The following is a 17,195-nucleotide window of genomic DNA, read 5'->3' as shown; positions in this document are numbered from 1 at the left end:
GTGTCTAGTAGTACCCGTTTCCTCTCTGCTGTGTCTAGTAGTACCTGTTTCCTCTCTGCTGTGTCTAGTAGTACCCGTTTCCTCTCTGCTGTGTCTAGTAGTACCTGTTTCCTCTCTGCTGTGTCTAGCAGTACCTGTTTCCTCTCTGCTGTGTCTAGCAGTACCTGTTTCCTCTCTGCTGTGTCTAGTAGTACCTGTTTCCTCTCTGCTGTGTCTAGCAGTACCTGTTTCCTCTCTGCTGTGTGTAATAGTACCTGTTTCCTCTCTGCTGTGTCTAGTAGTACCTGTTTCCTCTCTGCTGTGTCTAGTAGTACCTGTTTCCTCTCTGCTGTGTCTAGTAGTACCCGTTTCCTCTCTGCTGTGTCTAGTAGTACCTGTTTCCTCTCTGCTGTGTCTAGCAGTACCTGTTTCCTCTCTGCTGTGTCTAGCAGTACCTGTTTCCTCTCTGCTGTGTCTAGTAGTACCTGTTTCCTCTCTGCTGTGTCTAGCAGTACCTGTTTCCTCTCTGCTGTGTCTAGTAGTACCTGTTTCCTCTCTGCTGTGTCTAGTAGTACCTGTTTCCTCTCTGCTGTGTGTAATAGTACTCTACTACAGGGTGTTAGAGGTGGTGAAGAGCAAAAAGCTGTAAACGTTATTGTAATGTGTTGGTACTTCCTGCTCCAGGGCTGGTTGTTAGAAGCTGTAAAACGTGGGCAACATGTGTCCCAAAATGTCACTCTACTACCTTCGATTAGGGCCCACAGGGCTCTGGTCAACAGTAGTGCACTTCATAGGGAACAAAGGTGCCATTTGGGATGATAACAGAGACGCTATCATTACGATTATCATTAGGCTACGGCACGCTAACACAGACTTCAATAATTCATCTTAAATGTTTTTTAATTTACCACAAAAATAGAACATGTGGTGAAGTAGAAAGGTTTAGCTGCGACAGTTTTATCAGCATGAAATGGGGTGGCAGGGTAGCCTAGTGGTTAGAGCTTTGGACTAGTAACTGAAAGGTTGCAAGTTCAAATCCCCGAGCCGACAAGGTACAAATCTGTCGTTCTGCCCCTGAACAGGCAGTTAACCCACTGTTCCTAAGCCGTCATTGAAAATAAGAATTTGTTCTTAACTGACTTGCCTAGTTAAATAAAGGTAAAAGAAAAAAAAAAACGTTTGTGAACAACAACAATAACAAACCTAATGAAGCATTGCACTGCTTTAGGCATCAAAGTTATTGTTAAATGTTAAAAAAGGATCAGATTCTTATGAGGCAAGTCACGTGGAGGGGAAATCACCACAGGCTTTAAGACAGACAGGCTGTGTGTGTGTGTGTGTGCGTGTGTGTGAGGGAAAACCACAGTGACAGATGCAGGACAACCCACATCCTCTCCATTGTGACACAACAACGTTAGAACAACAACCTCTAACCTCAGTTCAACTTTGAACCCGTGTTCGGACTTTGCTTACAATCGTCACATTTCAGTTCAAATTAGACGCATTGGCGTAACATGTTTAATTAACATGCTTCACGTTAGAACAACCGTTGTTCAACAACAAAACAAAACAAACGCAGTTATTCAACACATTTAAGCTGAATTCATTGAAAGGTGATATATTTCCATGTTACAACATTTCAACCTACTTTTAGTATTGTGCCAACTACTAGTTAAGTATGTAAACGCTTCTCTCACTCTACTCTTTCTGTTGAAACAAAAAGGTGTCAGGACATTCACACCCTTCCTGAGTAAACAGTCAGAAAGGCCGTTTGAAAGCACTTCCCAAACTCTGTGGGTGGCCAACAAGCGTTAACCATGTGTGTCTGGCTGGTTAGTTAGCTAGACTGTGATCCCACCACTAGGGGGCTGTTCTAGTCGTAGGCTTCCATCTTCACCTCTGTCCTCCTCACCACCTCTGTCCTCCTCACCACCTCTGTCCTCCTCACCACCTCTGTCCTCCTCACCACCTCTGTCCTCCTCACCACCTCTGTCCTCCTCACCACCTCTGTCCTCCTCACCACCTCTGTCCTCCTCACCACCTCTGTACACCTCTGTCCACCTCACCTCTCCTCTTCACACCCCCTCCCCTCACGGCTCTGACAGAGCCAGAGAGATGAGCCTTAGCGTGGTTGACGGATAAACCCCACTGCTCTGACAGAGCCAGAGAGATGAGCCTTAGCATGGTTGACGGATAAACCCCACTGCTCTGACAGAGCCAGAGAGATGAGCCTTAGCGTGGTTGACGGATAACCCCACTGCTCTGACAGAGCCAGAGAGATGAGCCTTAGCGTGGTTGACGGATAAACCCCACTGCTCTGACAGAGCCAGAGAGATGAGCCTTAGCGTGGTTGACGGATAAACCCCACTGCTCTGACAGAGCCAGAGAGATGAGCCTTAGCGTGGTTGACGGATAAACCCCACTGCTCTGACAGAGCCAGAGAGATGAGCCAAGAGGTCAAGAGGTCTGAATACTTTCCGAATGCCCTGAATGTGACTGTTTCAGCTTATTGTAGGGAGAATGTATGTGACTGTTTCAGCTTATTGTAGGGAGAATGTATGTGACTGTTTCAGCTTATTGTAGGGAGAATGTATGTGACTGTTTCAGCTTATTGTAGGGAGAATGTATGTGACTGTTTCAGCTTATTGTAGGGAGAATGTATGTGACTGTTTCAAGAAGCAGTGAAATGAGAGGTGGCAGGGAAGGAGAGTGGGAAGACAGACAGAAGGGTGGAGAGTAAGAGAGAGGAGGGGCGAGAGAGAGGGAGAAGAAAGAGAGGGGGAGGAGAAAGAGAGGGGCGAGAGAGAGGGAGGAGAAAGAGAGAGGAGGGGTGAGAGAGAGGGAGGAGAAAGAGAGAGGAGGAGGAGAAAGAGAGAGAGGAGGAGGAGAAAGAGAGAGGGAGGAGAAAGAGAGAGGGGGAGGAGAAAGAGAGAGAGGAGGGGCGAGAGAGAGGGAGGGGAGAAAGAGAGGAGGGGCGAGAGAGAGGGAGGAGAGGGAGAGAGGGGGAGGAGAAAGAGAGGGGGGCGAGAGAGAGAGGAGGGGGTGAGGAGGGGGAGGAGAAAGAGAGAGGGGGAGGAGAAGAGAGAGGGGGAGGAGAAGAGAGAGGGGGAGGGGAGAAAGATAGAGGGGGAGGAGAAAGAGAGAGGGGGGAGGGAGAGAGAGAGGGGGAGGAGAAAGAGAGAGGGAGGAGAAAGAGAGAGGGGGAGGAGAAAAGAGAGGGGAGGAGAAAGAGAGAGGAGGGGCGAGAGAGAGGGAGAAGAAAGAGAGAGGGGGAGGAGAAAGAGAGAGGGGCGAGAGAGAGGGAGGAGAAAGAGAGAGGAGGGGCGAGAGAGAGTGAGGAGAAAGAGAGAGGGGGAGGAGAAAGAGAGGGAGGAGAAAGAGAGAGGGGGAGGAGAAAGAGAGGGAGGAGAAAGAGAGGGGGAGGAGAAAGAGAGGGAGGAGAAAGAGAGAGGGGGAGGAGAAAGAGAGAGGAGGGGCGAGAGAGAGGGAGGAGAAAGAGAGGAGGGGCGAGAGAGAGGGAGGAGAGGGAGAGAGGGGGAGGAGAAAGAGAGAGGAGGGGTGAGAGAGAGGGAGGAGAAAGAGAGAGGGGGAGGAGAAAGAGAGGGGGGAGGAGAAGAGAGAGGGGGAGGAGAAAGAGAGAGGGGAGGAGAAAGAGAGAGGGGGAGGGGAAAGAGAGAGGGGAGGCGAAAGAGAGAGGGGGAGGAGAAAGAGAGAGGGGGAGGAGAAAGAGAGAGGGGGAGGAGAAGAGAGAGAGAGGGAGGAGAAAGAGAGAGGGGAGGAGAAAGAGAGGGGAGGAGAAAGAGAGAGGGGGGGAGGAGAAAGAGAGAGGGGAGGAGAAGAGAGAGGGGGAGGAGAAGAGAGAGGGAGGAGAAAGAGAGAGGGGAGGAGAAGAGAGAGGGGGAGGAGAAAGAGAGAGGGGGAGGAGAAAGAGAGAGGGGGAGGAGAAAGAGAGAGGGGAGGAGTCCAGTGATCCTGCAGACAGGCTGATTCTGTCATCCCCACTGTCACCTTTATTCACATCTCAAAAGGAAGAAAAGTAGGAAGCAAGAAAAAATTAGGCTGGTCCTGGGGGGTGAGAGGAGGAGGGGAGAGGAAGAGGAGTAGGGGGAGAAGGGGAGAAGGGGAGAGGAAGAGGAGTAGGGGGAGGAGAGGGGAGAGGAGGAGTAGGGGAGGAGAGGAGGAGAAGGAGGTGAGGATGAGGAGGAGGGGGGAGAAGGAGGAGAGGAAGAGGAGTAGGAGGAGTAGGGGAGGAGAAGGAGGAGGAGTAGGGGAGAAGGAGGAGGAGTAGAAGGAGTAGGGGAGGAGAAGGAGGAGGAGTAGGAGGAGTAGGGGAGGAGAAGGAGGAGTAGGGGAGGAGAAGGAGGAGAAGAAGGAGGAGGAGTAGGAGGAGTAGGGGAGGAGGAGTAGGAGGAGGAGAAGGTGGAGTAGGAGGAGAAGGAGAGGAGGAGGAGTAGAAGGAAGAGAGGATGAGGAGGAATGGGGAGAAGTAGGAGAGGATGAGGAGGGGAGAGGAGGACGAAGAGGGGAGAGGGGGGGAGAGGATGAAGAGGGGAGAGGGGGGGAGAGGATGAAGAGGGGAGGAGAAGGAGGAGGGGAGAGGAGAAGGGGAGGAGAAGGAGAAGAGGAGTAGGGGAGGAGGAAGGAGTAGGGGAGGAGGAAGGAGTAGGGGAGAAGGAGGAAGGAGTAGGGGACGAGGAAGGAGTAGGGGAGGAGGAGGAGTAGGGTAGAGGAGGTGTAGGGGAGAGGATGAGGAGGGGGGGAGAGAAGGAGGAGGAGTAGGGGAGAGGAGGAAGAGGAGTAGGGGAGAGGAGGAAGAGGGGGGAGAGGGAGGAGGAGCAGAATTACTTATAAAGGGGGGAGCAGCGGGGCAGATGGGGACGGTGTCAGTGTGTCTGAGTGTGTGTGTGTGTGTCTGGGCGTGTGTGTGTGTGTCTGAGCGTGTGTGTGTGTGTGTGTCTGGGCGTGTGTGTGTGTGTGTGTGTCTGGGCGTGTGTGTGTGTGTGTGTCTGAGCGTGTGTGTGTGTGTGTGTGTGTTTCTGAGCGTGTGTGTGTGTGTGTGGGCGTGTGTGTGTGTGTGTGTCTGAGCATCAAGGTCAGGGGTACATTTACACCTGACCCTCAAGGCTGTGTGTGGGGCTGCAAAAATGGAAATCACATCATCACTTCACTGGGCTGGGAGGGAAGGAAGGGAGGGAGAGAGGAAGGGAGGGAAGGAAGGGAGGGAGAGAGGAAGGGAGGGAAGGAAGGGAGGGAGAGAGGAAGGGAGGGAAGGAAGGGAGGGAGAGAGGAAGGGAGGGAAGGAAGGAGGGAGAGAGGAAGGGAGGGAAGGAAGGGAGGGAGAGAGGAAGGGAGGGAAGGAAGGGAGGGAGAGAGGAAGGGAGGGAAGGAAGGGAGGGAGAGAGGAAGGGAGGGAGGGAAGGGAGGGAGAGAGGAAGCAGAGCAGGGAGTGTCCTTGAATGGCCAAGTACTGACTGACGATGGGTGGGTGAATGACTGGTTGGCTGACTGACGATGGGTGGGTGGGTGAATGACTGGTTGGCTGACTGACGATGGGTGGGTGAATGACTGGTTGGCTGACTGACGATGGGTGGGTGAATGACTGGTTGGCTGACTGACGATGGGTGGCTCGGTGACTGGCTGAGCTATGTACACAATGGGGAGGGCTTACAACCTTACAGACTACATAATGATATGTGGCTGCTATCTGCAGAGTGTGCCTATTGATAAGTGGCCTGTGATTGGCCTGTGGAGTGGTCTGGCGTGTGGGGTGAGAACAGCCACTGAACCCCTACACACATATTCATTTCTCTGATTATCTCAACGCGGCCATGTCAGGTCGACTAGCCTGCCTTCAGCTAGCATGCATAAATAATAGAGAATTCATAGCTGGTCTAGTCCCACTGAAGGACGAGTGACTTAATCTGTTACGATTAGCTGCCGTGATTCAGATGACGTGGGCCTTCATCTGTCTGTGTACTGGCTTTATGGTTTATTCAGATCAGACTGAACCATTATGTTCAATTAAAGCAAACCAACACATGATTCACTTCCGTCAGACCTGAGCGAGAGGTCGACCGATTATGATATTTCAACGCCGATACCGATTATTGGAGGACCAAAAAAAAAAAGCCGATACCGATTAATCGGCCGATGTTTGAAAATGTATTTGTAATAATGACAATTACAACAATACTAAATGAACACTTATTTTAACTTAATATAATACATCAATAAAATCAATTTAGCCTCAAGTAAATAATAAAACATGTTCAATTTGGTTTAAATAATGCAAAAACAAAGTGTTGGAAAAGAAAGTAAAAGTGCAATATGTGCCATGTAAGAAAGATAACGTTTAAGTTCCTTGCTCAGAACATGAAAACATATGAAAGCTGATGGTTCCTTGTAACATGAGACTTCAATATTCCCAGGTAAGAAGTTTTAGGCTGTAGTTATTATAGGAATTATAGCACTATTTCCCTCTATACCATTTGCATTTCATTAACCTTTGACTATTGGATGTTCTTATAGGCACTTTAGTATTGCCAGTGTAACAGTACAGCTTCCGTCCCTCTCCTCGCTCCTCCCTGGGCTCGAACCAGGAACACAATGACAACAGCCACCATCGAAGCAGCGTTACCCATGCAGAGCAAGGGGAACAACTACTAGAAGGCTCAGAGCGAGTGACGTTTGTAACACTATTAGCGCTCGCAAACTAGCTAGCCATTTCACTTCGGTTACACCAGCCTCATCTCGGGAGTTGATAGGCTTGAAGTCAACGAAGAGCTACTGGCAAAACGCGCGAAAGTGCTGTTTGAATTAATGTTTACGTGAATGCTTCGATGGTGGCTGTTGATTAACAGTCAGATCTGAGCCCGCGTGATTCACTTCAGTCAGATCTGAGCCCACGTGATTCACTTCAGTCAGATCTGAGCCGGCGTGATTCACTTCAGTCAGATCTGAGCCGGCGTGATTGCTGAACAACGTGCATCTGGATGTTAGGGCTGTCCCCGACCCCCCCAAAAATCTTGGTCAACCAATAAGTAATTTGTTCTTGGTCTAAAATGTAAAACGTGTATTTTTTCATATATATATATATATATACACACCCCTATGTGTTTTAATAAACTCAAATATACACATTTAGCCTGTCTGATGCTTTAAGCACACTGTTTGATGAAATAAGACACATAACTCAAGAGGGATCCAGAGATCAAGACAACCAGAAGAAAAGAAAACTTAACCTGATCATCCTCCTCCCACTCCTTGGCGGATTCTGCCGTTACTCTCCTGAAGTTGCCGGTAATTGGCTACACGAGGAGTCTGCTACCTTTCATGTGGAATGCTAATTTATCTTACCATTTCTACCAATCTGCGTGTCTGTTATGGTTCATAGGCACATTTTCGAGTAACCGTTTAAATTAATTTATAATAACATCTTCATATCTCAAAATCATTGGCATGTGGTTCATCTCAATTATATCCACATCCAAAATGGAAATGATACAAACCTAAAAATGTAACTTCTATTGCCAACTATGTAAAAATAGCCTACATAAAGCCAACAAATAAAAACATTGCAGCCTACAGGTAGAAAATATCCTGATAAATATCCCACATATCCTATAAATCACATTGGCTACACATGGACTGTCTGCAAGTAACCTGAAACATTGTATCAACTATTAACTTGGGTCAGGCCTGAAGCGAGTACAAACTTGCAACATTGTATCAGAGTTTCCCAGGCCAGTGAGCTCAGGAAATACACATCTCCAGGCTTTAATATAGACTTCCAAATCTTGGTCAACCAACAGCCTTTCGACAAAACAATCGACCCGTGGACTAATTGCGGTCAGACCTACTGGATTTACATAATAAAGAGGATGGTTTTACTGAGTATAACGAAAAGCAGGGATATAAAAATGTACAGTAGACCACGAGACAAAACTAGGAATTGTAATAATAGTAAACGAATAGGTTTAACTAGTCCAGGACAGGACCGAGACAAACGAACAGGTTTAACTAGTCCAGGACAGGACCGAGACAAACGAACAGGTTTAATTAGTCCAGTACAGGACCGAGACAAACGAACAGGTTTAACTAGTCCAGGACAGGACCGAGACAAACTAATAGGTTTAACTAGTCCAGGACAGGACCGAGACAAACGAATAGGTTTAACTAGTCCAGGACAGGACCGAGACAAACTAACAGGTTTAACTAGTCCAGGACAGGACCGAGACAAACTAATAGGTTTAACTAGTCCAGGACAGGACCGAGACAAACTAACAGGTTTAACTAGTCCAGGACAGGACCGAGACAAACGAACAGGTTTAACTAATCCAGGACAGGACCGAGACAAACGAACAGGTTTAACTAGTCCAGGACAGGACCGAGACAAACGAACAGGTTTAACTAGTCCAGGACAGGACCGAGACAAACAGATAGGTTTAACTAGTCCAGGACAGGACCGACACAAACGTGAGTTAATTGACATATTTTAATACCGCCTAGCCACAGCTGCCTGACATATCTTAATACCTCCTAGCCACAGCTGCCTGACATATTTTAATGCCCTCCAAGCCACAGCTGCCTGACATATTTTAATGCCCTCCAAGCCACAGCTGCCTGAAATGTGAATCTAAATTCAAATGGAGGACAGCAACACAGGCCCTCAATCTTTTCCCTCTTCCTCCACACACACACACACACACACACACACACACACACACACACACACACACACACACACACACACACACCTTCCAAGCTGAAGATTTTTTCCACAGGCAATAAACAGGATGCAGCTGCTCTCAAGACATGGAGGGGATAGAATACGACGAGGAGGGGCTGGAATACGACGAGGAGGGGATAGAATACGACGAGGAGGGGCTGGAATACGACGAGGAGGGGCTGGAATACGACGAGGAGGGGATAGAATACGACGAGGAGGGGCTGGAATACGACGAGGAGGGGATAGAATACGACGAGGAGGGGCTGGAATACGACGAGGAGGGGATAGAATACGACGAGGAGGGGCTGGAATACGACGAGGAGGGGATAGAATACGACGAGGAGGGGCTGGAATACGACGAGGAGGGGCTGGAATACGACGAGGAGGGGCTGGAATTCGACGAGAAGGGGATAGAATACGACGAGGAGGGGCTGGAATACAACGAGGAGGGGATAGAATACGACGAGAAGGGGATAGAATACGACGACGAGGGGAAAGAATACGACGAGGAGGGGATAGAATACGACGAGGAGGGGCTGGAATACGACGAGGAGGGGATAGAATACGACGAGGAGGGGATAGAATACGACGACGAGGGGAAAGAATACGACGAGGAGGGGATAGAATACGACGAGGAGGGGCTGGAATACGACGAGGAGGGGCTGGAATACAGCGAGGAGGGGCTGGAATACGACGAGGAGGGGCTGGAATTCGACGAGAAGGGGCGGGAATACGACGAGGAGGGGATAGAATACGACGAGGAGGGGCTGGAATACGACGATTTAGGGGAAAGAATACGACGAGGAGGGGATAGAATACGACGAGGAGGGGATAGAATAAGACGAGGAGGGGATGGAATACGACGAGGGGATGGAATACGACGAGGGGATGGAATACGACGAGGGGATGGAATACGACGAGGGGATGGAATACGACGAGGAAGGGATAGAATACGACGAGGAAGGGATAGAATACGACGAGGAGGGGATAGAATACGATGAGGAGGGGATAGAATACGACGAGGAGGGGATAGAATACGACGAGGATGGGATAGAATACGACGAGGAGGGGCTGGAATACGACGAGGAGGGGATGGAATACGACGAGGAGGGGATAGAATATGACGAGGAGGGGATGGAATACGACGAGGAGGGGATGGAATACGACGAGGAGGGGATAGAATACGATGAGGGGATGGAATACAATGAGGGGATAGAATACGATGAGGAGGGGATAGAATACGATGAGGAGGGGATAGATTACAATGAGGAGGGGATAGAATACGACGAGGAGGGGATGGAATACGACGAGGAGGGGCTGGAATACGACGAGGAGGGGCTGGAATACGACGAGGAGGGGCTGGAATTCGACGAGAAGGGGATAGAATACGACGAGGAGGGGCTGGAATACAACGAGGAGGGGATAGAATACGACGAGAAGGGGATAGAATACGACGACGAGGGGAAAGAATACGACGAGGAGGGGATAGAATACGACGAGGAGGGGCTGGAATACGACGAGGAGGGGATAGAATACGACGAGGAGGGGATAGAATACGACGAGGAGGGGATAGAATACGACGAGGAGGGGATAGAATACGACGAGGAGGGGATAGAATACGACGAGGAGGGGCTGGAATACGACGAGGAGGGGATAGAATACGACGAGGAGGGGATAGAATACGACGAGGAGGGGATAGAATACGACGACGAGGGGAAAGAATACGACGAGGAGGGGATAGAATACGACGAGGAGGGGCTGGAATACGACGAGGAGGGGCTGGAATACAACGAGGAGGGGCTGGAATACGACGAGGAGGGGCTGGAATTCGACGAGAAGGGGCGGGAATACGACGAGGAGGGGATAGAATACGACGAGGAGGGGCTGGAATACGACGACGAGGGGAAAGAATACGACGAGGAGGGGATAGAATACGACGAGGAGGGGATAGAATAAGACGAGGAGGGGATGGAATACGACGAGGGGATGGAATACGACGAGGGGATGGAATACGACGAGGGGATGGAATACGACGAGGGGATGGAATACGACGAGGAAGGGATAGAATACGACGAGGAAGGGATAGAATACGACGAGGAGGGGATAGAATACGACGAGGAGGGGATAGAATACGACGAGGAGGGGATAGAATACGACGAGGATGGGATAGAATACGACGAGGAGGGGCTGGAATACGACGAGGAGGGGATGGAATACGACGAGGAGGGGATAGAATATGACGAGGAGGGGATGGAATACGACGAGGAGGGGATGGAATACGACGAGGAGGGGATAGAATACGATGAGGGGATGGAATACAATGAGGGGATAGAATACGATGAGGAGGGGATAGAATACGATGAGGAGGGGATAGATTACAATGAGGAGGGGATAGAATACGACGAGGAGGGGATGGAATACGACGAAGAGGGGATAGAATACGATGAGGGGATGGAATACAATGAGGGGATGGAATACAATGAGGGGATAGAATACAATGAGGGGATAGAATACGATGAGGAGGGGATAGATTACGATGAGGAGGGGATAGAATACGACGAGGAGGGGATGGAATACGACGAGGAGGGGATGGAATACGACGAGGAGGGGATGGAATACGACGAGGAGGGGATAGAATACGATGAGGAGGGGATAGAATACGATGAGGAGGGGATAGAATACGATGAGGAGGGGATAGAATACGATGAGGAGGGGATAGAACCCAAATCTAATGAGGGCCCAACTAGCAGCTACACAGCCCTCTCTGACTATCCATCTCAACAGTACCATCTGAAGACAGCCACAGTAACCCAGAATAAAGCCACTGTTACAATACGGTCCATTCAACTGTTCTGTGTACATGGAGTCAGACAAGCTCAATTAAGGCGCAGCTTGAAAGAAAATAAATGCTATTTGAACCCAGCTCGGAAGTTAACATGTCCTCTCTGGAAGTTAAAAGGTGAAATGTTGTCAAATATTATAATATAAAGAGCGACTTACCACTTCGTCTTCTGACCAGCACTTCTCTATGAGTTTGGGAACAGGCTTTTTGACCAGGCGCTGTAAGGCCTTGCCTGCATCATAACTGCTCTCGTGAAGCTGGGAAAGGAGGAAGTAAACACTTTAGGTCAATATTCAGTGTTTCAATTAAAAAAACAACAACAAATTAATGTATACTTATATATATATCCCATTTAGCAGACGCTTTTGTCCAAAGCGACTTACAAGTCGGCTGGGGCCACTACTTTTACATATGGGTGGCCCCAGCGGGAATCGAACCCACGACGCTTGGCGTTGCAAGCGCCATGCTCTACCGACTGAGCCACACAGGACTTATACTTTTTATATAGTAAACATTCATTGCAACAGGCAGGGAATAAAGTCATTGACGTCTCTATAAACTACGACAGTGGGGCACATTACAATGAACAAAAATATAAACGCAACTTGTACAGTTTTGGTCCCATTTTCAATGAGCTGAAATAAAAGAGCCCAGAAATGTTCTATAAGAAAACGCTGTTTCTCTAAAAATGTTCACGAATTTGTTTACATCCCTGTTAGTGAGCATTTCTCCTTTGCCAACATAATCCATCTACCTGACAGGTGTGGCATATCAAGAAGCTGATTAAACAGTATGATCATTACACAGGTGCACCTTGTGCTGGGGACTATAAAACACACTAAAATGCGCAGTTTTGTCACACAACACAACGGCACAAATATCAAGTTTTGAGCGAGCATGCAATTGGTATGCTGACTGCAGGAATGTCCACCAAAACTTTTGCCAGAGAATTGAATGTTGATTTGTCTACCATAAGCCGCCTCCAATGTCGTTTTAGAGAATTTGTCAACCGGCCTCACAACCGCAGACCACGTGTAACCACGCCAGCCCAGGACCTCCACATCTGGCTTCTTCACCTGTGGGATTGTCTGAGATGGGCCCGCCCAGATAGCTGATGAAACTGTTGGTTTGCACAACCAAAGAATGTCTGCACAAACTGTCAGACAGTCTCAGGGAAGCTCATCTGCGTGCTCGTCGCTCTCATCAGGGTCTTGACTTGACCTGACTGCAGTTCAGCGTCGCAACCGACTTCAGTGGGCAAATGTTCACCTTCGATGGCCACTGGCACGCTTGGAGAAGTGTGCTCCTCACGGATGAATCCCAGTTTCAACTGTAGCAGGCAGATGGCAGACAGCTGGCATTGCGTCGTGTGGGCGAGAGGTTTGTTGACGTCAACGTTGTGGACAGAGTGCTCCACCATGATGGCAATTTGAATGCACAAAGATATCCTGACAAGATCCTGAGGCCCATTGTTGTGCCGTTCATCTGCCGCCATCACCTCATGTTTCAACATGATAATACACCACCCCATGTCGCAAGGATCTGGACAAAATTCCTGGAAGCTGAACGCTTACCAGTTCTTCCATGGCCTGCATATTCACCAGACATGTCACCCATTGAGCATGTTTGGGATGCTCTGGATATTAGTGTATGACAGCGTGTTCTAGTTCCTGCCAATATCCAGTTACGTCCCACATTCCACAGGCCACAATCAACAGCCTGATCAACTCTATGTGAAGGAGATGTGTCGCGCTGCATGAGGCAAATGGTGGCAACACCAGATACTGACTGGTTTTCTGATCCACGACCCTACCTTTGTTTTAAAGGTACCAGTGACCAACAGACACATATCTGTATTCCCAGTCATGTGAAATCCATAGATTAGGGCCGTATTTATTTATTTTAATTGACTGATTTCCTTGTGTGAACTGTAACTCAGTAAAATATTTTTAATTGTTTAATTTAATTGTTGCGTTTCTATATTGTTGTTCAGTGTAGATTTGCATGTAGCATTTTTGATTCCATTTTCTTGATTCGTTAAACATTTAAGGAGATATCAAGCTCTACTTAAAACAGTCATTACATACAGAGATATTCACTCTCTCTCTGTCAAAGAAACCACCATGCCACATTGGGAGAGCAAATGGAGTTTAGGGAGGAGACACAGCGACCTGCTAGGTACCTTCATTCTCTGGTTTATAGAGTCGGAATATAAATACACTGTTTAGGATGATTTCAGTAGATTTTTTTGCTCGATTCCTCTGGCCTAGATTCATTTTGAAAGCAAGGGTCAAAGCGCAGATCAAGCATGATACATTGGATGTGTCAGAGACCTGGTTTCTTCTTTATGATGAAGCAGAGGAAGAGCTATTAACCTGGGTCCCGACTTCTGCCCTATTCGTTCTACTTCTGCCCTATTTGTTCTACTTCTGCCCTATTCGTTCTGCCATATTAGTTCTAGTTCTGCCCTATTCGTTCTACTTCTGCCCTATTCGTTCTGCCCTATTCGTTCTGCCATATTAGTTCTAGTTCCGCCATATTAGTTCTAGTTCTGCCATCTTAGTTCTAGTTCTGCCATATTAGTTCCAGTTCCCCCATATTAGTTCTAGTTCCGCCATATTAGTTCTAGTTCCGCCATATTAGTTCTAGTTCCGCCATATTAGTTCTAGTTCCGCCATATTAGTTCTAGTTCCGCCATATTAGTTCCAGTTCCCCCATATTAGTTCCAGTTCCGCCATATTAGTTCCAGTTCCGCCATATTAGTTCTAGTTCCGCCATATTAGTTCTAGTTCCCCCATATTAGTTCTAGTTCCGCCATATTAGTTCTAGTTCCGCCATATTAGTTCTAGTTCCGCCATATTAGTTCTAGTTCCGCCATATTAGTTCTAGTTCCGCCATATTAGTTCTAGTTCCCCCATATTAGTTCTAGTTCCCCCATATTAGTTCTAGTTCCTCCATATTAGTTCCAGTTCCGCCATATTAGTTCCAGTTCCGCCATATTAGTTCTAGTTCCGCCATATTAGTTCTAGTTCCCCCATATTAGTTCTAGTTCCCCCATATTAGTTCTAGTTCCTCCATATTAGTTCCAGTTCCGCCATATTAGTTCTAGTTCCGCCATATTAGTTCTAGTTCCGCCATATTAGTTCTAGTTCCGCCATATTAGTTCTAGTTCCGCCATATTAGTTCTAGTTCTGCCATATTAGGTCGATTTGACATACTGCCACATTTTCTAAAAAGATGGTGCAGTCAGCATGCCAATTTCACGAGCCCTCAAAACTTGAGGAATCTCTGGCATGGTATTGTGTGACAAAATTGCACATTTTTAAGTGCCCTTTTATAGTCCCCAGCACAAGGTGCACCTGTGTAATAACCATGCTGTTTAATCAGCTTCTTGATATGCCACAACTGTCAGATGGATGGATTATATTGGCAAAGGAGAAATGCTCACTAACAGGGATGTAAACAAATTTGAGATAAAATAAGCTTTTTGTGCGTATGGAAAATGTCTGTGATCTTTTATTTCAGCTCATGAAACCAACACTTTACATGTTGAGTTAATATATTTTGATCAGAATATTTTTTGCTGAACATGAGACTTTCTCACAGAAACGTAATGTTGGTGAACATGAGAAGGTAGCCCGCATCTTTATGAAATGTATTTTTTGATTAGATTCTTGCCGGTGGTGTGACACAGGCTTGTGTGGTGTCGTCACCTACCGTGTTGAGCGCGTTGAGTGTGGTGTCGTCTCGCGAGGCTGCCAGGCAACCGTCTTCTGTAGAACCTCCGTCACACATCCCAGCGAAGGCCGCCATGCTCCTGGAGAACACAGAGGACGGATATTTTAACAAACTTCTATTCATCAAAAACAAGTTACAGGGAGAAAGAAATAGTTCAAATCTAATTTTATTGGTCACATACACATGGTAAGCAGATGTTAATGGTCACATTCACATGGTTAGCAGATGTTAATGGTCACATTCACATGGTTAGCAGATGTTAATGGTCACATTCACATGGTTAGCAGATGTTAATGGTCACATTCACATGGTAAGCAGATGTTAATGGTCACATTCACATGGTTAGCAGATGTTAATGGTCACATTCACATGGTTAGCAGATGTTAATGGTCAGATTCACATGGTTAGTAGATGTTAATGATCACATACACATGGTTAGCAGATGTTAATGGTCACATACACATGGTTAGCAGATGTAATTTGTCACATACACATGGTTAGCAGATGTTAATGCGAGTGTAGCGAAATGCTTGTGCTTCTAGTTCCGACAATGCAGTAATAACCAACGAGTAATCTAGCCTAACAATTCCAAAACTACTACCTTATACACACAAGTGTAAAGGGATAAAGTTAACTACATGTCCAACCTCAAGTCAGCTTAGACTGAGATAAAGTTATTATTTTTAAGATTAATCATCATTTAATCTTTTTATAAAGCAAACGCCTTCCAATAGATCTACCAGGAGGAGGGTACAGGACCATTCTCTGCTGACATGGAGCAGGTTCATGTCTCCTGAGCTTGCCGAGCTGCCCTGAGGTAGGTTGACAGTAGGGAGAGGGTATTGCATTATCTTTCCAGAAAGAGTAGGGTCAGAGGTCGTGTCTCACCTTGCAGCCCTGAGGTACATGAGCAGGTCACAGTCGTTGACCCCTGGCATCCACACCAGCTCCTCATTCTCTGTCACAGCCTGACCCAGGCCCCCCGGGGCCTCGGAGGGGAAGGGCTGCAGCTCGGGAAGCTTGGCCTAATTAGTGAGGAGAGGAGGGAGGGAGGAGAAAGGGATTGAAAGAAGGTGTCAATCATAACACAAGTCGAGCCTGTGAAATACCAGCTTTCAAATCCTTTTCATCTAACAGAGTGGCTTGTCTGAGAAAATGCCACAAATCACTGTGCTTTATACACCTCTAATAGGATAATGTTGGGAAATGTTTACAATTTCACTCCTGTTATAATTAACGATAAGTCATATTTGATAGAAATAAGTAAACACTTGGGACAGCTACTAGGATAATACAGGTAAGATGACTTACTTGGTGACTCGGCCCCACTCTGATCTCTCCTTGTGTGCTGTTTAGTCGCCTGGTAGAGAGAGTAAGTTGTTAAGATCACAACCAGGAACATTCAAAGTAAAAAAAAAAGTGCTACAGGACTAGCTTAGTGCAACCTGGAAACAGGTTCAATTAACTGACGAGGTTCTCTCCTCTCCTCTCCATGTCTGGCTGGAGCAAGATACCGCAGACAGTGAAAGCCTGCCGAATCGAGCAGTGAGACATCTTGTCTTTATTATAGGACAGGTAGAAAAAAAACAATCATGTCAATACCTAAGAAACCAAGAGATTCTGGGGGAATATTTAATTGTCAAAATCAAAAGATGTGCCATGCAGAAATTGAGTCGCTATTTCCTGGTTGCTAAAATTCGCAGTTTATGTGACAAAAAGAGGCAGTCATAAGTGTAGAGAATCATTGTATCTAAACTGCTGTGAAGTCAATTTTCCATAACCAAAAATATTGTATTTTCAGCTGTTTAAAGCTGGTGTACAAAACAGAATGCAAATGACACAAAAATGAAACTTCAGAACAGGAAGCATAAAAATAGAGCACATAGAACTGATCTACAGCTTCTTCGA

General features: G+C 47.2%; 1 protein-coding gene across 2 annotated transcripts in view; it reads right to left on the bottom strand.

Moving 5' to 3' along the window:
- The window catches only part of LOC135532641 (arginine-glutamic acid dipeptide repeats protein-like), an 86,603-nt gene extending 69,938 nt beyond the window's left edge, over positions 1-16,665 (bottom strand). For both annotated transcript variants that reach the window (XM_064960106.1, XM_064960107.1), the window contains exons 1-4: positions 16,599-16,665; positions 16,176-16,312; positions 15,267-15,366; positions 11,708-11,806 (exon numbers count right to left, since the gene is read on the bottom strand). In XM_064960106.1, the coding sequence (XP_064816178.1) occupies positions 11,708-11,806; positions 15,267-15,366; positions 16,176-16,225 (249 nt within the window). In that variant the 5' untranslated portion in view covers positions 16,226-16,312; positions 16,599-16,665. The remainder of the gene's footprint in view (positions 1-11,707; positions 11,807-15,266; positions 15,367-16,175; positions 16,313-16,598) is intronic.
- Between the last annotated feature and the right edge of the window lie 530 nt (positions 16,666-17,195).

Source organism: Oncorhynchus masou, unplaced genomic scaffold, assembly GCF_036934945.1.
Source record: "Oncorhynchus masou masou isolate Uvic2021 unplaced genomic scaffold, UVic_Omas_1.1 unplaced_scaffold_1960, whole genome shotgun sequence".
In the NCBI taxonomy this organism is placed as follows: domain Eukaryota; kingdom Metazoa; phylum Chordata; class Actinopteri; order Salmoniformes; family Salmonidae; genus Oncorhynchus; species Oncorhynchus masou.
Note: the sequence above shows the minus strand (reverse complement) of the source record. Positions and strands in the feature narration are given on the sequence as shown.